Source organism: Boleophthalmus pectinirostris, unplaced genomic scaffold (genome assembly GCF_026225935.1).
Source record: "Boleophthalmus pectinirostris isolate CB_2022bp ecotype Guang Dong unplaced genomic scaffold, ASM2622593v1 HiC_scaffold_19, whole genome shotgun sequence".
Taxonomy (NCBI): domain Eukaryota; kingdom Metazoa; phylum Chordata; class Actinopteri; order Gobiiformes; family Gobiidae; genus Boleophthalmus; species Boleophthalmus pectinirostris.
Window position 1 is genome coordinate 20562027 of NW_026571140.1, and position 24732 is coordinate 20586758.

The 24732-nt window shown below is 42.5% G+C and overlaps 1 protein-coding gene across 1 annotated transcript in view; it reads right to left on the reverse strand.

The window, feature by feature from the left end:
* Positions 1-24732, reverse strand: part of zfhx3b (zinc finger homeobox 3b) — a 104680-nt gene that overhangs the window by 45335 nt on the left and 34613 nt on the right. The window contains 4 exon segments of the mRNA XM_055154461.1: positions 885-1116; positions 19598-20094; positions 20685-21264; positions 21413-23872. Coding sequence (XP_055010436.1) covers positions 885-1116; positions 19598-20094; positions 20685-21264; positions 21413-23836 — 3733 coding nt within the window. The 5' untranslated portion in view covers positions 23837-23872.

The window sequence follows — 24732 nt, forward strand, 5'->3', positions numbered from 1 at the left end:
CAAAGCGTCTTCACAGGCTGGCCCTCTTTTTTCAGCCACAACACAGACAGTGAGTATGTGTGTGAGAGAGTAATGGCTCCCGCTCATAGGGAGCACAATAGAGCCCCTTTGTCAGGGCACCGGAGTTAAAGTGATTAGAAAACCAAATCTCTGCTTAGAAAGAGTGTTAATTGACCACAGTTCAGTCTTCCTAATCAGCCCATAATAAATGAGCATTCCAGACACTTTGTCACTCTTTGCACCGATGTTTTGCAAGGTCTGTTTTTGGTGTTCTTGTTTGTTGTAACAGCTGCTACTATTGTTCAGCTCCTCCTCCTGTTTATCTCAATGTGCCTTAATCAGCTATTAAACCCCATTAAATAAGAACGATTAAGAAAAGCTCTGCGTTTCACAAACAAATCAACAAACAATGGATTGTATTGTCCCTGAGAAAAAAATAAATCAAAACTCTACATATAATATGGTAAAACTTAAGAATAACTACATAATTTCTTCAAAACAGTAATTCATCAGGCCAAGGTGAATGAAGAAGGTAGGGAGTAGTAATGGTTAGTGAACCATGCCAAATCAATATGCAATTATAATAGTAAAGAATAAACTATAAAACATATGTAGTGAGGAATTTAACAATTTCATATTTATTATTACCACACAAACATAATTGTTTGTTCAAATACAAATCTAATTTAGAATAAGCATGAATTTCACTTTGATATAAATAAAAAGTTTGCATTATTCATTTTACACATGAAATGCTATTCTGAAGTGTTACCAATTATAGTTTCTGCTCTTACTTATGTGTTGTGAATGAATGTGAAGAAGTGTATCGATAGAAAAAGGCTTGTACAATGTAATATTAGACATGTGCAGTGGAGGGTCCTGACCTGTGTCTGATGAGGGGCATTTGCGGATGGTGAAGATTGAAGATAGGTCGTCCTCCTCCTCAGGCAGCCCTTTCTGGAGCCGCTGCAGTTTCCTCAGGCTCTCACTGCGCTGGTGCTTCATGGAGCGCACATGCTGGATCAGGTTGAGCTTGGCCTTAGTTGAGTAGTTACACAGCACACAGTGGTAGTAGCACGCATCACCTTCCACTGCGTTCTCATGCTGCTGGAGGTGCTGCAGGAGGGAGAGAGAGAAGAGGACACACATAAAACCAGGTTATTGTAGATGGCAGATAGCTGGCTAGGCACCACTGGCTCACTTTCACTCACACAGTTGGCAAATGAACAAATCAATTCCCAATCACAGGGCTGTTGTTTAACATCCAGACCTCTTCACTTCAGGACAACTGTTTGAACTGGCCACTTTGTCTGTGCGAATGTGTGTATCAGTGGGCTAACAGGCCAAGAGAGGCCACGCAAACCTCCAAGGCCCAGAGGCTGAATGGGAACACCACCAGCCCCCTTCAGAAGCCCCGGGCCCAGCCTCTCAGACGGAAAGGCAGCATTGATCCCCTTCACTCAACACAAGCCTCCCGTCTCTAAAAAGGAAACTCCAAACATCTGCCTGTTTCACGCATGGGATGCTAAATATTGATCAGAGCGCGTTAAATCCCGACTCTCTCTCTTTCTCTAGTGGAGGAAGCCAGGCCTTGGATGGTGGCGCAGGTGGGGGACTGAGCGCTCTGAAAGACAAACTGGAACATTCCACAACAGGAGGACAACCTTCTGAGGACAGGAAATCAGCAGTGGTATTGACCTGTCAAGCCCTGCGCTCCTTCTAAATACACTTGGACAGGCGTGTTCCAGGCCCACCAGCGTGCCCCGCACCGCATCACAACATGGTACACACCCAGCAGTGACAGCATACCACCACAAGCTCTTGTCACACCACACAGATCCAGTCTAATTACCTCCTGCATGGCTCAATCAATGATGCAAGTCCAACACAATATGGCTAAGGCCAGTGCGTACTACAAGTATTGACCATTATCCTAAAGCATCACTCTGATTGTTTCTGCATGTGCACAATACAAAGGACCCACTCCCAGCATGCCTTGCGGTGTCATGTCTGCCAGGAACTCACTCCAGGTTGAGCTGAGAAAGAAGCACATGTAATCAATGTCAATCACAAGAAGTTTGCAGGGTCTTTTAAGTTTTTTTCATTGTTGTTTGATTTGAATGTGGTTACAAATACAACAGCAGGCGGTCAATGCAGTTTATTGTATACGTTGATTGTAATGATTCTGATAAGGTTAACATTTTACAACAAATATGATATATGTTGTCTGAGCATCAAAAATGTGAAATGCATTTATGAACTATAGCTACAATGTTAATTTTACCCTTTATTAAAAATGCCAAATTAGCATGAAACACGTCACACGTCATCTAAAGAACTGTACCATTTTCTAGAGTGCTAGTTACCAAGAAAGCTGGTAAAAGCAAAGGTAATGTTAGACCTTTAACTGCATTAAGTCAAAATCAGGTGTTGACAAGACCATGAAAAAAGGCATAATAATATTATACCACTCTGAAATGCTCGTGTCCATTTCTACCCATGTTTAATTTTCAGGCAATATTGTAATATTGCTTTGGGGCTTCCAAGACTATTGTATTTCCTTCTCCTTGGTTTCATATTTCTCACTTCTACACCTAAAATGTGCATTAAGACAGTGCTTGCAGAAAAAGAATAGGATTTTTTTTCTGCGGTTTTGTGAGCCCCTTTGCTCGGTGTAATAGAGTTATTAGGTGATTTTAAAAGGTTGGGTGTCTGTGCGTGCTCTCGTCTCTCTCCTCATTTGAAGCCATGCATGATGTCATGAATAGGTGCTGCTGCTGGATATTGTTAGAGCCCTCCTCCTCTTCCTCCATGGCCCCTTTTACATCTGAGGTAAGCTAAGATGCTTGAGAGGCAGATTCAGTTATAGACAACACCAAATCCATCATGCAAACTGCTTTTAGTCAGGACACATGTTTCAAATTAAAATAAGAAGGCTCCTCCTACTTCAAAAATCTACCAGAAGACAAGTTTTAAAAAATGATAGCACCTGAGAGGAACTTCAAAGCCGGTTTCTGGAGGTAGGAAAAAAAGTCCTGGGAGTTTTATTGTTTCTCATAAAAAGCACAAGGTTTATATAGGAGTGAACTTGAGACCGGCTGCCCTACAATTGCCCATAATTCACTATAAACCTGGCCAAGAGTGCAGTCTCTACAGGGCTACAGCTGGCCCACCCCACTGCGTGAAGACTCGCTCTGCAATGTCAAACAGCCACACCTGTAAAGCAGCACTTTCACTGGTGTGCACTGGACACAACCTGGACAGCAGGGGCTAATTCTGCCTCAGTAAAACAGGACAGAGACAAGATAAGTGGAGGTAATATTAAATAAAATGACAGAAAAAGCCTGGTCGGACAACTGGAAGAAAGACTATGTAGGATAAACGGATACGCAAGAAAAAATTTATATACGGTATTGTATTTAAAACATGTTCAGTATTATCTGTTACTGAAAACATTAATTAACAAATAATACGTAAATCCATTCAAATATTTAATTTGAAATAATATATTATATGACCTACTGGTTGTTATTGGGACACAACTAGTAAAAATGGGTATATCAGTACTTTGAACAGCACATTTTTTTGGAACAGAAAATATCATCAACATATCAAAATAATAAGAAAAAATATATACTTTCTTACACTACGTATTGTGTTAAATAAACTGCAGCTTAATACATCTTTCAGCATTTCATGTAAAAACTTAAAAATATGCCAAAAAGATCCTCACATTTGCATCCTCCACTTTTACACACCGATAAATGCTGTGTACACTTTGAAATATAATAAGGACTGGGACAGAACCTGGGTCTGTTTCATATGAATTTGCAATGAAGCCCCCGGTTGATAAATCACATCCAACTGGAGTGCAGGAATTTGGCAGCTTAATGAAAAAATCATGTTGGACCAGGAGAGGATTTTGGTCGGCATGGCTGAGGGGTTTGTAGCGCCCTACGGAGGCCCCAACAGGAGGGGAGCTGTGGGGCTGAGGGGGGCAGGAGCAGGCCCAGGGTACTGTGGCATGGGTTCAATACCACTGAGGCCTGGGAATTGATAACAGATGTATAGTGGATTCAGCTGAGCAAGTACAAACGCGTGACTGCTTAGTATACACTGCAGGATATACTGATGTGCTCAGCAGCAATTGACCATGGAAGACGCGCCGTTCGCATGAGAAGGCGTCATATCGTGTGTTATTGGATTTAATAGATATACAATATAAACTGCTGTGGATTCTCAAAGCATGAGAGACATGACTTTGTTACACTTCAAGGCAATTAAGTATAAATATAAGAGTAAATATACAAGTGTAAATATGTAAAAAAGTCCTGAGAAGGCATGCAGTAAAATAAAGGTAGAGCAAATCTTGGTAATATAACTGGATCAGAAATGACACATTATGTAATTACAAACTCAAACACCAAATCATTGAGTTAGTTTAAACTGCAGGTCACAAACACCCTAAAATAGAGCTAAAAGTTGACTGGTCAAAGTTTGCTGTTGTGGATCAAATAAAGCCTCATTATATTTACTTGGTTTGTACCTAAGTACAACAGCGGTGCCCTGGTTTAACTCCACAGAGTCATCATAGCAAAGCCTTTAAATCATTGGTGCACTCTCTGTGGAGGCTGCCGCATTGCCTTGAGTCTTTTTCAGGTAAAGAGGCACTAGGACAGTGTGGGCACCACCCCGGCCCCTCTCTCCAAACTCCACTGCGCCCTTCGACCTCTGAGTGGGCTGTACCTGCTCCTATCACTAACAGTAGCCACCCACAGTTCTGCATACATCTGCATTTCCATCCACTTAAATGCAAAGTAAAAGTGCACCTTTAACACCAAACACTGTGGTCGCTGAGAGCCCATCGAGAGCAGGATGGAGGTGGGTATATTACTGGAAGGGTGGATGGGAGACAGCAATCCAAAAGAATGGCTCCCAATAGAGGCATATAATATACTGAGTTATTATACATGCAACAACAACCTACAAAAATAGACATCAAGTAGATCAGAAACAACTGAACAGCCACACAGCATTATGATCAGTGGCAATTTTCTACCATTAAATTGCTGTGTGGTTACTACAAAAGTAAAGCATTTAAAGAAATTGCAATAGAGTGCTGTACAAATGTCTTTATAATGATATGAATAAATGCTCTGATTCTTTCTCTGTGAAAATGAAAATCTTCTAGTTCAAGGGTAAATGATCTTTCCAGTGAACCACAAAATCATTATATCTCAAAAGAAGAACTAATATTGTATTTAGGTCAGCAGTTTTTACAAATTAAGCAAACGTAATTCTGAATTTTGACTCTGAACTTCCAACATTGTTCACATCCACATTTCTTCAATATCTTTCACTCAAATCAGACAGAAACCTATTCCTGGCTATACATTTGTTAAAAAAGGCAAGCAACACCTTGGTTATTTAAACTCCATGATGTCATAGCAACAATTATACTCTATGAGGTAACTGTTTCATTCTGTAAGCAGACAATGTAATCTAGCTCTTGGGTTGAAAAATCACACTGCAGCCAAAGGGAGCTGAAAACACCCTTGCGTGACTTTAGAGTCCTATCTCATCTCAATATAACTGAATCCACGGAAAAGTCAAGTGATAAATACAGCATATGCAGTTGCTCAATTCCTCATCCTGATAATAAATCAGGATTAGTGTAAATTTAGGGACTGGTGACGATCATGTTTAGGGTTACAGTGCAGACAATGGAAATATTTCAATGTAATGACTTCTTTGTTCCTAGCAGCAGGGTATACGAACATGTGCGCACATTTGTTGGGGACTTGACACTCATAAATCTGTGCCGTGGGATTCTCCTGGAACGCAAGCAGGTTATTTCACCGTGAATGGATCCAGTGTGCTACTGCAGTTCAGGCCAGTGCAGTCTGCAAGTAATATGCACATCACCTCCAAACACAGAGGTATAGAGACTGCTATGTATCAATGAACAAGCACACATCTCAATCTTCTTCAAAGTAAAGATGTGGAAGAAGAAGGTACTGTTTACTTTAAGCAGACATTTCAGACTTCCTGCTCAGGATCCCCCTGTCTCTTCTCCTTTACTTGTCTTAATCCCTGTCACCTCCCCTGCATCCTGTAGCGACGTCTCAAAGCCGGTAATGCACTAAGTTGCTTCCTCCTGTGCCTCGAGTTGTAATGATCCATCACTAGTGGTGAATAAAACCAGGCTGCATATTTGTCTCTGGGAGGCGAGGTAAAAACCAAACGGACCTCAGCTGTAATGGAGGGCAGCAGGGTGAAGATAGATCACTATGTGAGTCCTCAGAGAGCTAGACTTAACACAGGCCCATGTAACAAAGCAGCCATGGAAGACGTAAAGAGATACTTAAAGACAATGCAGCTACCGGTGCTCCACACCCACCACTCTGACTTACTTTAACATTAAATAAAGCAATAATTATTGAATTCCTTTTGAATAAGTAAGATGCACGAAAGTAAACAATGGTAACATAATTGCAGAGGGAAGGCAATCAATGCAGGCAGTCATTTGGGCCATGTTGATTGTGTAGGCTGCAGCAGTTTAAGTGTGTATGGGGCACGTTTGTGTAGCAGCTGCAAATCGGATGTGAGCTAACACAAGTAATGCTGTGACAAGGAGTTGAGTAATACACTCTCCCATACGCATGCATGGAACAAGAGTCGGGTAATCCCTCCTTCAATAATGACCCTCGGTTCAAAACAATAGCTCTCAATCAGCTGATCAATGTGTCCACATAATTCATGTGCGGCCCTTTCTCTGAAAGAGAGGAGAGAAGGGGAAGCAGGCAGTGCAGGCGCTGCAGAGATCAATGCCCTGTGTGGTGATAACGAGCCCGGGCCTATGCCCACAGGAGCCTGCTCTGCTGTCCTGGCTCTCTCTCATTAAGAACATTTGGATAAGCATGACCATACATACATAATGTGCACTTGTAATGGCAGCCTGATAAACACATCTCCCCTTTCCTAATGAGCGGGCCCCTGCTTATGTGACACAAAGCCATGTCTCTAAACAGGCAGGAAATGATGTCAGACCCAAAACAAGAAAAAAGAGGAAAGCAAATTAACAGCAAGCTGTTGCCCTCCTCTTTCAGTAGCTAATTAACAGCTTAACCTCCTGGTGCTTTTATGAAAGCCATGCTGGGAGGAGCTTGCCAAAATTGCAGTACAATAAGACAACCTGCAGGAGGCGAGAGCAGGGTGGAGCCATGGGGGTACCCAAACAACTGTTCAACTGCTTGATGACATCCACTGGCAGAGTACCATCTGGAGCTGAATGGGGCAAATCAGGACCTGCCCTTGCCATTCACTTTATCATACGCTGCACTGTCAACAGGCTTCCATTCTGACCAACAGTGACAATAAAGGCTTTATTAGGAAGATGTTTCACTATAGCTATGTCTTATGTCTTACTGTGTAAATAAAATACAACTTTTCCTACAAAATTGCCTTCAAATAAAAGCCAGTGAAATGCAGTTCTGGTCTCAAACAGTTGCACAATGAAATGCTCAATGCTTTGCCTCCGTTTGTGCATACTACTATTCACAAGGGGAAATTATGGCCTGTTCTAATGTCACTGAATCACCTTCTATCTACTTATAATATAAAAACTAAAATTCCAGTTTAAATGTCAGTTGTGTCTAATATGACAACAATGTGGTGCTGAAAAACATTCCCAGAAGACTATCTACAAGTTTGTTACACCAAGCAGAGAAGGTTTAGACTATAAATCAAATAGAAGTGTATGTCTCTGGGAATTCAAGGCAAATTTCAGGAATGCATGACAGGCACCATTCTGGCCGTCGCAACAACTGTATGGGACTGTTAATGGGAAGTGTGGAGTACGACAATCCCATTGGTAGTTAATATTTCTGCTAACATTTTGGCCTTGGTTCAAATATAAAGCCGAGAACAGTCTCCACAAGCATGTATTATCAGGTTTTCACCCCTGGCAATCTCAGTTTGGTATTGTAAATATTTTATTGCTATATAATTGGTCACTGCTTCAGGCTACATAAAATGAAGCAATGCATATTTCTAACTAAGCTGTATTCTTGTTATGTAAAATTTAAATATTTTATGCCTTTTGGAATTTCATTAGGACTAAGATGGGCTCAGCCGGTGTCAATATTTAACATAGCTATGTATATAAACATAATAGCTCTGAGAGAAAGAGCAACAGCTTTTTGAGAGGTCCTAAAAAAAATCTAAATTAATAAGAAGGTTTGAGTGGATTTGAATACAACGAGCAGGTCTATATATGAGCTCATTTGCATAGAACATGAAACTATGGTTGAGGGTTCTTCAAGCAATTCACTGCACAATCCATCCCACCAGTGTTCCCCATTGAGCTTTTTATACAGCAGTAAATGAAATGCTTTACCTTCCAACAGAGCGGAGAGGTTTCAAGTGGCACAAAAAATACCATCAGGTCGAGCATGTGAATAGCAGCGCACTTTAGGGTCAAGAAGAACTTAGCACCAAAATCTGAAATATTTATCCTTATGTACAAAAAGGAGCTATTTCTGTGTATGTAATGGAAATTCAAAAGGCACAGGGGCTTCCAATGTCATTGAAAGGTAATTTGGATTTTTTTCAGCCTAAGACCCTGGTAGCCTCTGACCTATGCCCACAGGGAATAATGCACTTCTGGTGAAAAATGGTGATCTTTGCCGTGCCCCCCTCTTTCCCATCAGCAAAAACCAAATCTATCACTAATACATATAGAGCTGCGCAACACACATTTCCTAACAGGGTCATTCCGTTGGGCGTGCTCATTAGCAAAGAAAAACCTACCTCCACTTTCTATAAAAATGGAACAAAAGTGTTCATTGATCAACCTGGTCAATTAACAATCAATAACCTAAACCTTCATCATTCCCAGCGCAACGTAATTGCAGCTGAAATATAGTTGTCATCACTAAAAATCAAACATAGCCTGGACTAATTGGGGCAGGCTTATTGCTGCAGTCATAAAGGCAAAAAGCTCTGCACTGGCCCACAAAGACTGGCTCTGAGCGCTTACTGGATGCTACAAAAATAACTGCTCACGCCATTAGCCAGTGTCATCACTGAGGTCACTGTGCTGGTTGTCCGTGTGGGGACAGCGGAAACAGAGCAGCACCCAACAAGAGCTTGTTGTGTTCTTCTGTTAAACTTGCACATGTAAGTTACACAATTATGCTCAATCTTTTTTCCCTGGGACAACTTGTGATTTGGGTCTAATGCTTTAGATGACTCTTCCAATTAAACAATTTGTTGACCTTTATGTTAAACACTGTCCAAAAGGAGAGCTCTAATTTCCCAGAGACGTTTAGGGAGGTGGTGAAGCAAAGAGCCAAGCCTGCAGCAACTATTTTACGCCCACTGTTTTCAAATGGATGTAACATTCTATATCTGTCTCTTCAGTGGTGAAAACTGTAAAATTACATTTTTGATTCATCATTAAATTCTACAGAAGTATCTGTCTAATGAGTAGTGCTAAAACAAAACAAAAAAAAACTAAACATAATAAAAGCTAAGTAGAATACAGCTTTGCTCTGATGAAGGTCTGTGCTACCGTGGTGACAGGGTTTGGCAGAAGAGCAATGGGAAGTGTATCGTAGAACACCTCTGACTTGCTCTCCGCTCTTCTCTCTCTCAGTGCATTCCCAACCAAAGCGCCGGGGGCGCCATGCTTGTAAAGAAACCACAGGCTTTTGAGTGCCTCTTGTATTTACAAACGGAGGCATGTTGGAATCAAAGGCATTACCACATGACACAACACATTAAACAGTTGACAGATTGAGGATTTATAGAGAGCAGATAGTGGCTGAGGTAAACAGGAAAGAGCTATAGTCGCGTTAGTTACTCACAGCTGTATGAGAGTTCGAGCACGACTTACCCAAACCAAAGCAGACCCCTCCTCCTGTGTGGTGTACTGTAGTACTCCAGGTGGAGGCACATATCACTTTCCCATCTACTTCCTGTTTCTCTGTCTCCACCCCCTCACTGTCTCTCTGTGCTCTAAAACGGCTTCTGTTCTCAACGTTTTTGAAGAGCTGCTCATTACCCAATCTTCTAAAAAATTTAAATGTGCAGTTAAGATTTTTCCCCTTTCCATCGTCTATCCTGTGAATGTTCCGTTGTGTTACTGCCTCACCTCAGTTTTTATTTCACCCTTATCAGCAGGGACCTAAAAATATAAATGATGAATGGAATATGATATTTTAAAGTCTTATCTGTTCATACAGGGGAATAATAGGGTAGTTAATCCTGGAGATCCGACTCAAATTGATTAATCAGCACATGCGGACAATCAAATAAATGATTAATATTCCCCAGTCATGTGGTCAGACAGTTGGCCCTGAAACCATCAGTAATAATTCAGTGAGCCTTGCAGACCACAGCCTGCAGTCAGCCGGCCTCACTCAGCACCACCTCTCTGATGTTCACTCCTGCACTACCGCGCACACCCAGCAGGAGGAATCTACTGTCTGTCTGCATAGTAATGCAGGCATAGACAAAAGACTATGCTGTTGATGGGATGGCTTTGAGTTATCTTCTAGATTTTACATACAGTTCCTTCCTGTTCTTACCCCTGTACTCTATTAGATCTTAAAGTTTGAGACCAAATGGCTTTTTTGTTGTTGTTCATCAACTTTTACACAGTATTTTATGTCAGATTCTCAGTAGCTTGCCCCTGAGACTCCTGTCCTATACAGCTATGGGGAAAGCTTCGATAAAAATGCATTCTATTTCGATCCCAATAGCCTCCCACAGAGGTTAGTGCACAGCCACATCTTTTGTCTTCTATATTGTTGACCAGAGATAAAGTTAGAATCATACAGTACTACATGTGGCCCCAATAGAAGCATAAATGGCAATGTTCAAGATATACACCCATATACTGTATGTTTCTTGAGCGTATGAGTGGCAAGGGGTAACTTGTGGGCGTGGAATCTGTGCCCTCTGTCAATACTTGGAGACATGGGCATTTTGACTGTGACTTTATGCACCTTGTATAAACTTAACATTGAATATACACTATAGTTAATGCATGTACATTCCATATCCAAATCCCTGTTGTGCTGGCCTTTGGTTGGTCTAACTGGCTCGCTCCCTGGTTGGGATGACCACTGCTAGCACGACCACGACACCCTATCTCCTCTCTTAGCTGGTATATTTTAATATAACCCCTGGGCTTCACAACAACCATTTAAAATCCATCTCAAAGACAATGGCCTTAGGGAAGTGTAAATACTAATATCAGTGTTGCAGCTATAACATATTTTCATAACCTTTTAACTACTGTTTGGGAACTTTCGACCTTCTACTTACTGCATTACAACTACATGAACTCTGGGCTCAAGTATAAATGGCCATTCGGTGTTGTAGCTTTTTGTCCTTGATAAGTGTAAGTAGTGAATAGTGGCAGTTTTATTTTAAGTGTCACTTTGATCTGGGCTCCTGCTCCACTGTTTAGAAATCTGACGTACAAATATTTAGCTGTGAAAATGGCTGGTGTGGAGTGTCTCTGTGCTGATGTGTGAATGAGGCCACCACAAACCTAAAGCTTATAGACCCCGGGCTGCATCTATCATATCTGCTGCTGCTGTGTCTCTGCCTATTGTGTGGCCATGCAGAGGGCGCAGCCAAGTGCAACAATAAACACTCAGCGTTTACTAGGCATGACAGATAGTACAGCAGAAAACACCAACACAAGCATTTGTTTAAAACTACTACATTACACTATGGGGGTTTGGCTTGTATTGACTGGAAAGCGTGTTTGAATGCAACTTTAAGAAGGGACTTATAGATTCAAACTAGGGCTGCAAAATTAATAGTAATCAAGTCAAAATTACAATTAGCAAATTGCAAAGACTGCAAGCATAATCACCTACACAAACAACAAAATATCCAGTCTTTTTCTGCATAAAACAGCTAACTCTGTAGTTTAGATCTGTTCAAGCATGTTCTGAAATACATGCGATTCTTTTATTAGTTTGTTCGTTCACAGACGTGAGATATTTTTTCGAAATTGTTCAACCCAATTCCAAACTCAGTAGGAAAAGCACCAATATGTACATGTTCTTTTCTCTGTAGGGATAGTTGGTAAATCACATAATGCAATTCAATATGTTTTAACTGATACCATATTTTACTTGAAACTCTTCCATGAGACTAGTTCAAGATTCTTGGATCTATACAATAACATCCACCAGCTGTGACCTTTGCTCCACAATTCTACCAAATTCTAAGTTACTGTCTTCTGTGAACATCTACCTCTCAGTATCATGCATATTTTACATAATTACAAACATTTTCTTTAGCTTTTAATTACTATATGTATTTTCACAAAAGGAGCTTGTCAGTGATTTACATACTGACATACCATAACAAAAACAGGTTGAAGATGGACTCCACCGACTGCTGTGTAATGATGTGTGTCGCTTAATGTAAGTTGTCAGTGCAAGTAGTCCGCCAGTGTACAGTAAGAGCAGTGGAAGTGTGTGTCTGTGGGCAGAGGAGGGGCGAGGGGGTGAAGGGGGCTGCTGGTGGACGGGCTTGTCGATCGATGCAATGATTGGCAGTTAATGGCTTTTCCGGTTCTGCCTTGGTAACCCTGGCCTGATGGCTGTTGTTTCTGATCAGAGATGGCAGATGGACTTTGATTTTTGTATATAAACCCATTACTTCGTGTAGATGGCTTCATCATGTTAAAACATTCAAATATATTTTAAGATAAGTTTTCATTATTAGTACTTTTTATGGTCAAAGTTTAAAGTTTTGCACAAGATAAAATGTTTAATCAAAACTATACATGTGTGCCTAGACGATAAAGGAAGCAAAAGATTTTCAGATTTGCACTGTATCTACAAATGCAAAATGACTACACACCCCAGTGACACCAGTAAAAATAGCACTCCATTTATTAAGATGCTTTCTCTCTCTCTATCCCTCTCTTGCCTTGCAAATTAATACATTGATCATTTGAATAATTATTTGCATTCTAGATCTCTCAAATCCTTGTTCAACTTTTAACAGCTCCCCAAGTTTGTGTTTAAACAGTAGCCCCACAGACAGCGCTTATGGTTCAAATTATTTCAACATGACTGTTCCAACCTAACCGGCATAAATTAAGGAAATTCCTGTCTAGTGAGAGAGATTGGTCATCTGAAGCAGATACGCTAAATTTGAATTATTCAGTGGTGCTTAATTTTAAGGACAGTTCTGACTGAATGTGGTGACATAAAAAATGTTTTCTGAGCTAAGACAAGGCAGTGAGGAAAAGAAATGCTTTTTGTGCATCTGAGGGGATCTGTGAGGCTCAGGGTCTTTGTAAATGAACATGGGATTGAAAAAGAACTTCATAAGCCACAAATGTGTGGAAGTGCTTATGGAGAACAAGAGCCAAAACTTCAATGGTTTGCTTTCAGCAGCTCAGCCTTGTAAAAAGTCTTCAGATGGAGTAACCCTGAGGTTGCCACATAAAGGAGCAGCAGAGGTGAAGGTGAGGACCACTCTGTCTATTCTGGGCATCAGTTTGTCATGGAGGAATGCACAGGCCATAAAGTATCTGTGCCCTTGAAAAGCTCAAGAGCATTCTTGTCCCTAACTCTTAAAGCTGTCTCTCTCACACACACTCACTATCACTTTCCTCCAGCTTCCTCCCCCTCGCTCAGCTCCTGCAGCGAGTTTAAAGTAGAACACAGGTGTAGAAGACAGTACCCGTGGGAAAGATAACATTTGGGAACATTCCTCGGGTTAAAAAGGAACTTTTCTCCCCATATTCTTCATCTAAGCTACTATGTAATTGCTTTGTTTCCAAGACTTTGCCTCGGTCCCCTTTGCGGCTCCAACCCACACTCCCTCATCAATGTCTCTTACATCACTGCCAAGTCATTTCCATACAATCATTTAAACAAGACGTTCACGTCTCTGCTCCTTTTATATTGTAATCTTTCCATCTTAACTAGTCTTTGTATTCAATAAAAACTATGATGAGAAAACAAGGTGCAAAATGATCTTTTCCAGAGGCTCCAATAAAAACACATGACACCCTGGGCTGCTCCACTTAATTACAAAAGGATGAAACCTTTCTCAGCTACATCTGGAGAAAACATTGTCTGCACAATGCTGATAGATTTATAACTCCCAGTTCTAGCCCAGACTCCAGCACATAGCAATTAGGCAAAACACGGATGAACATAGTGCTCTGAAAGGGCTATTCTGCTGCACCACTAAAGAAGAGGCCTCTAATAGTCTATAGACATCACATAAAACATGTGGCTCACAAAACAGTCCCCAGCACAGATATTCTCAAGTCAAGTTTGCAGAATCACCAAATAGAAGATAACTTCCCCCCAGCAGTTGTAGTAGTAGATTCCACAATGTTATAACTACAAACACCAGACAAGGACTGAAGGACTGTATTGATTACATTGCATTATTATCAGAAATATCCTAACAGAAAATCCACACCACAAATTTGAACACAATTTGTATTTATTTTTCCAGCCTCCAATAACTCATTTAACCTTCACCGACCTATAGAATGTAGAGATATCAGATGAGAAACCCAACAGTGAATGTCTAGTATTCTGTAGTTCATCATGAGATGATTTTTGGTTTTTACACCTAGGTATTAGTGAGTTAATATAATGACTTTGTGTTCAGGTGATCTGGAACCTACACGAAGGCTCATTTTCCTGAAGTTTGAAAGCCAAATGCATATTGGAATAGTAGTTAAAAGTTAAGAGAATTGTATTCTAAAACATAATGTTAGTTCACTGGTATGTTTAGACAACAATAGTATCTTTACTATTGAACACACTGGTTGCTTCTCTGTCTGGAGTCACCACATTGAAATAGACAGGTATAACTTATTCTTTGACTTATCTGTGCATGGACAGAGACAAAAGCACTGCCTTGTGACCACTGTAAGCATTAAACCACTACATTATTCTCAAATGTACAAATACCCAATGCCTCTTTATTCCTCTTAGTGTCACTTTGTGACACATGTAAAAACCAACCCTCAATGCTGCAGCAGCTGTGATACAGGTCAGAGCCTTGGGATCTTCCCTCAGTCTTCTCCAGAGGTAGAAGGCAGAAAATTGTGAAATTCTTGCACACTGCCAAACAGTGAACCCCTCTGCCCCCTCACAGACCTCCTCTCTGTATTGTTACATGCTATTCTTTCTTCCACTCACCACTGTATGTAGCTCTAATGTGTTTGACATGGGTTAGAGCGTACAACTTCCCACAGGCAAATTCTGCACCACAAAGGAAAGCTGGATTAGGTGACACAGCTGAGTAGGTGTTACAGAGGCCTATGGAGACTGAGCTCTTCTTATGAGTGATGTCAGTTTTTGAACACATGCAAAGTGAAAGTTTTGATCAAAATGTGTATAAACGGCGATTAATAAATGATGTAATTGATGGAGTTCAGATGCCTGCTGTCATGTGGCACTTGAGAGGCAAGCCTGCTCTGTTCTGCGTGTATGTGCATTAACACGCTGGTGCATGTGAGAGGGGAGAATGGGCTGTCTCTCAGGATGTGCTGCAAGCGCTTTATTAGAGCGGTAGTACCAGTAAATCAGAGCTCAGCCCTTCCTGGAATTGCTGCAACCTTTCCCACTGAGCACTATTACTGAACAATCATAGGCCAGCCATGATAATTAGCAGAGTATCTATTCACCCAACCCTCCTGTCGCCCCTTCTCATTCTGCTGCTGCAGCCTCCATCCCTGTCCACTTCTTAAACATGTCTGATAGGGAGTCTGGCGCCCGCTGGACCTCCTTTTTACCTGGCATAATTTTACAACCTCAGTTCCCAAAAATCAGGTATGATATGATGCCAAATGTAACTAAAACAACATGCAATCAGCCGGAAATAGTCTTTTATAATTAAAATCTGTATATCTAACTTCCAATAAAAAAGCATGCACACACTCTTGTTATGTGTGCTGATCCATATTCCCCCCATTCCCCCCGTTACTATCATGAATTATCACCATCAATTTGTTCTGCCTCCACGTATTAACAGATTTTTATTTTAAGATAGCATTTCCTGTTCAACTTCTCAAAGTTTACTGTCCAAAAGAGACAATTAGGATCCATTGATTATACCTTATTTATTGTATAAAAGGCATAAAACATATATCATCTGAAAATGGGTAAAGGCTCATCTGATTTGAATAAAATAATTGCAGCATGATACATAGTGATTCTGACCCAGCCCTTAGTGCACCAGTGTACATTGTCCAAGAGCAATGGAGTCAATCCTGGTACTTATAGTCATTAATGGGAAGAGGTCAATGGGGCAAGCATTTCTGTATCTGAGAAGCGGGTTGTTTTGCTGAATAGCATCATCAGTGAAATACCCTAATGTGTTTTAATGTAACCACTAATCCTCTCATTCACATCACAGCCCTTCCACCTCGATTAGGTTTCATTGTGATTATTCTCTCTGTGGTGTGGACGAGTTTTTTTGTTCTTCCATGTTAACTGATTCTTTTGGATTGCACTGAAGGGGAAAATAGTGCAAGTCTATCTGAAATGTAATGACCCTGTGTATGTCAGGATTCAGGATAGATAAAACCACATGCGATCAAATGTGTTGAGAGAGATGAAGACACCGCATGCGGCCAACATGTGAAAAGTTTGTGTGTGCAGCTCTAGGGTGTGAGGACTTTCTCGGTTAAAGATTCTCTGTCTGATAGTGACGGCACTTTCTTCCTCTCCTTCCATTGCCAAGCGGCATCTGGAGTGGATTTTGTGCTAGCAGACACCGAGGAACATGATTACATTCGGCTAACTGTGCTCTAAACTGATTATGCATGTGCCAAGCTAATGGACTACATTTGCAAGAGGAAAAATAACATCCAATCAATCTCAATTACCGCCGATTGCACCGGCCCCTGAGACGAGGAAGGTAGCCAGCTAACCCCAAGGCTGAGCTCCTCCCCTTTGCCTAACCCCTGACTGGAAGCGGAGGCCTGTGGCTGGGCCTAAACCCCACCCATTATGTCTGCATATAACAGGCCTGTTGGACTAGTTCCACTCATCTCAGCAGCATAGGCAGACAAAAAGCTACTGTTTACACAATATGCTATCTACGTAACAATCAACTATGTACATGCTGTACCTATATTAAATTAGAATGGCTTTTCTGTTTTCACAGATACAGCAGACACAGCCAGTGAGGTGAGAAGGGAACACCACCTAGCAGCCTGAATTGAGCAGCAATCATACCTGTGTCCAGGTGAGCCCCAAGACATGTCATTATTCTACTGTGTTTGGAAGTTAAAACTGTGTATTTCACAGTAAATGGGAGAAGGCATAGGTTACAGAGGTTCATGCCGCCGGGACGCCTCGCTGGATCTTCAGTAGTCTTTCGGAACATTCCAGCATGCGGGGTAGTTGGGGTGATATTTTTAGAAAGCCCTAATATGGACCACATACCACAGACTCTCAAATTATCCCATCCAGCGTAGCCCTCAGTTTAAACCTTCCTTTTTAATTCCTGTAATTACAGACTCCAATTTATATGGAGCTGTGCACACAAAGGCTCTATTTAATGCAAACCAGTTTGATTTGGGTGAAGTGTCCCTAGCATCTCCCACATCAGACGCAGCGTTTGCTGACTCAATGATTTATTTTCCCCTGAAAAAGGTTCAAATGGTGCTATTTGTTTCAGATTTCTTTGGGGAGTAACACTTTAATGATGATTTTTCCTGTTTTTGTACTTTGCATAATATTCAAAGTTTGTTTATGGTCTTGTGGCCCACTGTGGGCTTCTTGCTGTCAGTATCTTTACCAGGATTGTAAATCCAACACAGTGCACAGACTCTAACTATGTCAAGTGGGGAGTCTGCACAGCCAAGAGACATCCCAAACATATATTTGTTGTCCGCTAATCACATTTGAGAGTCATAAAAGGCTGACATAATTCTTGTCAGCCACTGCACATCTTTGTTTTTGAAGCCTGCCTCTGCGGCAGAGGGCATAAAGGCCTTACTGTTCTGAGGTTGAGTGAGCAGGTAACTTCTGGACAAATGAACACGCTCTTAGTCACAAGATCAATTGGTTTTAAGAAATATGGAGCCATCTTAAGAGGCTTAAGTCATAAAAAATGATCATGCCTGGATGTGTTGTACATATTTAATCCCCTCTGCCTGAGCAGCAGTGTGACATATGTCTGCTGTCTTCAAAAAGAGTGTGTCTTCTGCATTTTGGGCTTACAGCTTACAGTGGTACGCACAGATCATAAAACGTAAATGGGCTACTGTCTACGGTGTATTTACCCTGGGAGACCAATAAGCGCTTTGATAGGTGTGAGGAGCAGTAAGAGAGTGTCAGAGCCTGTCTATTTCAGGCTGGTGGTACTGTCATTGGAATGTGGGCTATGATCAGTACAGCTCCTCAGGCCAAGAGTTTAATACTATACTCTTGCTACTTGCTGCTAGTAATTGACTATTCACACACACTGTATACTGATCTATTTATCTTAACACTGAAACATTCTCTAGAAGCTCCTGCGTCCAGTCAGTTTTCACACAATAAAAAAAAATTGCTGCATAAAACCCAAGTGCAAAGATGCCACTAGAGAGCAGAACTACTCATATTGTTGGATGACTTTCAAATAGCCTTTTTAAGTGAGTTTAAATGAATCACTTCAGCCCAGCTCCAGTCTGGAGAAAACACTGTAATTACGGCAGCACATTACTCAAATAAATATCCTCTTGGCTTTAATTAAATATCCTCTTGTCTTTAAAGCTATCCTGTGCATTTTGAAGTGGGACTAATTTGGTCTAAAATGACACAATCCAATTGTTTAATTTGTTTGGTGTTCATACATGTAAATGTTTTTAGTTTATTTAACAAGGAGTAATGCACTGTAGTAAACATATCCGTATTCATACAGATATGGTGGGAGAAATCTGTCGGCCAAAGACTCAATGACAGTATGCAATGCCAGGAGGGAATGCTTGCAGCTATAATTATTTCCTAATAGCAGAGTATGTATAATAGAAGGGCTATGTTTTATTACTGTGTCTGTGGGTCAATGTGCTGGTGTGCACAGCTATGCCAGATTAGGTTAAGTGTAGAGTGGCTAAAGCCACAGACACATAGGATAGATACCTAAGTGGAATCAGGCCTGTTAGATTTATGGCCATTTGTTCGGTGAGTGTTCATCCATTGGCTATTATGGAATGATTAGAGGAGAAGGTGAAGCTCCAAGTCCAGCAAAAATCAATACAGCTGTCGAGAACGATTCAGCCTTTCCCGCTCCGAGGAGTATTAGCACCAAACCTCTGTCTCCTCACACTTCTTTATTCGTCTCCTACTGGTTCCGCCATCACAAGCAAACCAGCTTCACCTACCACTATCTTCAGTATGAGCTAAGAGTTACAATCAGCTAACAGTAACAACAGTCACTCACTATCACTAGCACATGCGCACTGTGCACGGTTTGATAAGAGAAAAATAAATGTAAAAATGCATTTCATTTTTTAATTGCAAGATTTACACATTATTGGCCATGAACAGGGTGTGGCAGTGAATAAAAGCCAAAGAGACAGTGTTTTTACACTAACCTTGTAAAGTTTGAGGCTAGCTTCATGTCGGGAGTTGACAGTGTGCATCCTCAGCTTCTCCAGACTGTTGGTGTAGTAGTCACAGGCATTGCACTTCAAGTGAACTGGATTTCCAATGGCCACACACTTGAGGCGCCACTCATTGCCTTTGCCTCCTTCTTTAATGTGTGCCACCAGCTGGTACTTCTGAACATGCTTGTCTGTCTTACAGTGCAGCTGAAAGTTGGCCTTGAGCTGGGTGGTGTAGTGGCACAACTTGCACTGGTGTGAGTCTCCCACCACAGCCCTCCACTCCTCCTCTGGCAGGCTGCGCTCAGCTCCCATGTGCAGGCCCAGCACCTCCAGATTATCGGTGGTGAAGCGGTTGCACACAGCACACTGAAAAAGCTTCAGGGAGGGATCGCTGGTCTGGGACAGACTCTCTCCCAAAGTCATCAGCTCCTCGGACACCAACTGCCCTCCACCCAATCGGACATCCATAGGAATATCTCCTCCTACTGGACAAAATTACAAAGTGCTATATTCTACTATATTAAAATTATGCACATGTTATACATTATATATTTGGAAACAAGTGTACAAATGTAACATCTAGTCTTCAGATAACAAAAGAATGGTGAAATGATGGTACAACTGGATGCTTGTTTATGTTCATGTTTGTTCACAGTACAAAAAAGAACAAACAAAACGTATCTTTAAATAGCAGACTGGGAATTTGGGTTAAATACCATCAAAATACTAAAATTATTGCTGTCAAATGCAGTTCTTACAACTTTCTCTAAGAAATATAATTAAACCCCAGAATCATTTAGAGATTTACTTTACTGTGTGATGACCACAAATGTGGTCTGCCCTCTAATATTTCCACTATGTAGGTCTATAATGAGGGATGACCCTACAGTAGTTTATTGCTATGCACATTTGTCATTCTGGCCTTCTGTGTAAAATGTTTATCAAAACTGCCCACAATACATGTTTGCGTTCTGCATCCTCATCATTGTAGACTTATCGTTTACATACAGTACATTAATCTTTCTCGTTATTATTATAATGCATTTATACTTATTACTTGTTACTTATTTCTTACCAAGTGCAGGAGCCAAAGCAGCCATATTTGGGTCCAGGTGAAAGCCTCCCATCAGAAACTGTGCCTCTGCTCCAGCAGGGTCTATCTTGAGTCCCGGTGGAAGGCTCATGTTTTGGCTTAGGTAGTACTGGTAGAGTTCAGCCTCAGACGGCGATGGCATAGCTCCAAGACCAAGGCGGCCATGTTGCATCTGTGTGACGTTCTGCTGGAGAAGCATCATGTTGTGCATGTGCTTCTCACTTGTCATATGGATACGAAGGTTCCGTGCCACATTGGTCTCATAGTCGCACACCTCGCACCTCCACGTAGGCTTGTTCTTCAACTTGGTAGGTGAAGGGGCACCACACTGCCCTCCCATGTGACTGGAGGACTGAGTGGGGTGGTGGTGAGGAGGGTGATGGCTGCTAGCCTGTGTCACAGACGGCACAGCCACCACACTTCCTGGGGCATGCCCGAACACCTGTTCCTGTGCAGAGCCAATGGAGCCTCCATTCTGTAGTGACTGCATGTTGTTCAGATGCTTGTCTGACTGCATGTGGATACTGAGGTTGCCCTTTGTGGTGGTAGAGTAGTTACAAACCTGATGAAAGATTTTAACAAACTGTTAAAGGAGATATGAGTAAGAACTTGTTCTTAATGTTTTGTGTGGTAAAATAAAGGTTCAATTAAACAAACACAAAATGGAGGTGTAAAGAACAAAAGAGAGTGCAGGTACAGCAATGTCTTACCTCACAGCGAAAGGGCTTGTACCCACAGGTATAGCTCTCCCCTCGGGCCAGGCGTGGGTGACTCTGACCACTGCTGCAGTACATGCAGGAGCCTCCAGAATCAGGGTGCTTCTCTTTCATGTGGGCCTCCAACGTCTGCTGGTACTTGTAATGCCAGTTACATTTGGGACATTTTAGTGTCTTACATGAGTTTCGTGAGTGCATCATTGTCATGTGACCACCCAAAGACCGCGATGAGCCAAGAACTGTGTCACATTTGGGGCACTCTACCCCGCTGCTTCCGCCGACTCCACTCCCATGGTTCTGTGAACACTCACTGAGGGCAGAGAGATCACAGGCGCCCCCTGTGAGAGGGTGGGTGTGGCTGTGAGACGAGGCATGGAGGTGGTGGTGATGGTGGTGCATGTGGTGATGAAGCAGAAGAGAGCCATTCTCCTCCTCTCCCTCTGCCGGGCAATCATTTGGTTCTGGAGCTGTGGCACTATCTTGATTGGCACTTTCATCAGCAGCAGCATTGGAGGACAGAGGTGAGGAGGGAGTGCCAGCAGTGTCGTCCTCACTTCGTCTGACGGCATTTGTCACCATTGCCATAGAGCCAGAGGACCCTTGGCAGTTAAAGCTCAGAGGGAGCTCCGAGGTCCTCCCTTCACCATCTGCAGCTGAGCCCTCGTCCTTGACAGAAGAGGAAGTGGAAGCAAGGGCTTTGCTGCTGAGTGTGGAACTGACTGCAGAGGTGCAGGCAGAAGGCTGGAGAGCGCTACTAGGCATTAATAAAGGAGATTTGGAAATGCTTTGGTTTGAGACAGCTGGTTCCCCTGCTTCACCGCTGCTACTGTTACCACCACAGCCTACCTCCTCTTCCTCTTCTCTAAATAACAGATCCTCAACCTCTTCTGAGCCTCCAGTCCGACTCAGGAGGTGGGCCCTACTTTCGTGTTGTTCCTTTTCCCCATCCTCACCTTTGCATGCCAACTCTTTCCCCCCAGACTCTTCTGTTCTCCCTACCTGTAGGGAACTGGAGTCTTTGGCAGAGCCTGGGGATAAGGTAAGAGTGGATGTTTTGGGAACACTGAATCCGCCGAGTGAGAGGACGGAGTTGAGTGCTGTTTGTGGTTGCTGCTGTTGCTCAAGGCCAGATTCAGAGTCTTTGTTCAGGACACCCTCGCTACCTGCACTGCTGCTGCCAGGCTCCAAATGGACACCACTAAAGGTCCCATAGAAGCTCTGACCAGAGTTAATGGGGAGCAGGCTAGGTGGCAGAGGAGTACTTTTATTTTTTGGTTCCAGGAAACTAATGAGGGGTTCCTTATCCTTCCCTATGCCCTGGATAATGGCAGATGCATGCTTGTCCCCCAGCAGCCGCCGCTCCTCTTCACACAGTGTCATGCGATGATCATGAACAGCATGTGTGGCAAAGGAGCGTGCATAGCCAAAGGACAGCTTGCAGAGAAAACACATGAGAATGGGTTTGCCCTTGCCATAGAGGGCCAACCCATCAAATTTGGAGAAATCCACGTTGTTGGGAACATCTTTGGATACACATGACTTCTTGGCAGACCCATCACTGTTTAGGTAATCCTTGTTGCTTTTGTGCCGCACATCAAAAACACGAAAACTGTGCAGAACAGGGCTGAGGCCTGCCATAGTTGAGGTATTGGGGAATCCTTGGTCTGAGTTACCAAACCACTTCCCAAATGATGAGGCTATGTGAAACGTATTGATGATCTGAGGGTAGACTGTCCCTGCAGGTTCCCCTGCTTTCCCCCCACTGCTGAGAGAGTTTGTGGGGAGTAGGCCCGGTACCATACCCCCACCACTTTGGATCAACTGACTCAGGCTCTCTACTATGTAGGCTGAGCCATCTGGCTGGTAGACTATCTCTCCGGCCAAGTTCTCCACATCACTACTCTCCTCTTCCTCTTCCTCCTCCCCTTCACTTCCACTCTCAGGGGTTCCCTGATGTCTTCTGGCCTGGTGACGCAGCAGAGAGGGTATGCCCCCTCCTCCCCTTGGAGCCATGGTAACCCCAGGAAAAGGCTGAAGACTTGGAAAACAGCTATCAATCTCCATTTCATCCAAGTCCTCTAAGTCTTCCTCCTCTCCACAGCTCACTCCTTCCTGCTCCTCCTCCTCCTCGAGGCCCTCTCTTCTAGAGCCCAGCTGGCCTGTGGCAGAGCTGTCCAGCTGGGTGAGTGGTGATGTCTGTTTTGGCTGCTCTCTCACCCCGTCATGAGGTGCACTGGAGTTTTGGCCAAGAGAAGGATATGGACTGGGGATGGACAGAGGGTCCAGGGAAGGGGCCTGGTTGGTACAAGGGACCTGTGAGCTAGAGTGATCGTTCCAGGGCTGTGGTGGTTTCTGCTGCTGGGAGGAGCCAAGCCCATTGTCTGTCCCAGAAACTACGGGAGACTCACAGCTGTCCATGCTGATGCCTACATGAGGCGTTCATCGCATCCAGGCCTGTGAAGACACAAAGTTAAAAAATGCATTATTACACTGTATTTATGATTATTGTTTGGAGACATTAAGTAAAAATACACACAGATAATGACAGGGAGAGAAATAGATGATATGGTGATTATTATGCCTATAATGGAAAATAAAAAGACCAGTATAAAAGCATTAAAAGATTCAACCTAGATGCATGGCACATAGGGTGAAAGACAAAAGTATGAGATATAATTGGAAAAATGACATGGCGCTCATTACAGTAGATTAGGCACTTAAACACAATACCTGAGACAAGCACTAATAAGCCGTCCATGATTCATCTGCCTGCCATATCAAGAAGGTACCATCTTTTATCTTCACCTTCCAAACAACACCCCTAATCTTATATTCTGCAGATCCTACATCCGTTTTTAATTAACTCGCAGTCAGAAAGAGAGAGAAACAGGCTAACTTAATGGATCAAATAGATTCGTTGAGAGATAATTAGACACTGAAAAACCACCCATCAGTGTGTGGTACTTTTACATAACCAACAAAAACATGAAACCCTCATACTATTGCTTTTTTTAAACTTGAGTGCATACAGTTAGAGTAAATGTAACTATCAAGAAAAGATGAGACAAACCATACAAGAATTTTTACAGTGCCTAAAATACATGAGCTTAGTGGGTACCTTGCTACAGCTGTGTATCCGACATCCAATAACCTCCACACTCAAATGCTCCAGCCATCTTTTAGCCTCTGAAATAATAAATGGGAGCTGAGCATTCGGGAGCCTGGCCATGCCCCGAGCATCTGAGAGGCCCAACACAGGCAGCAATTTAGAGCGCAGAAGAGATAAAATGATAGCACCAGATACTGCTGAGCTA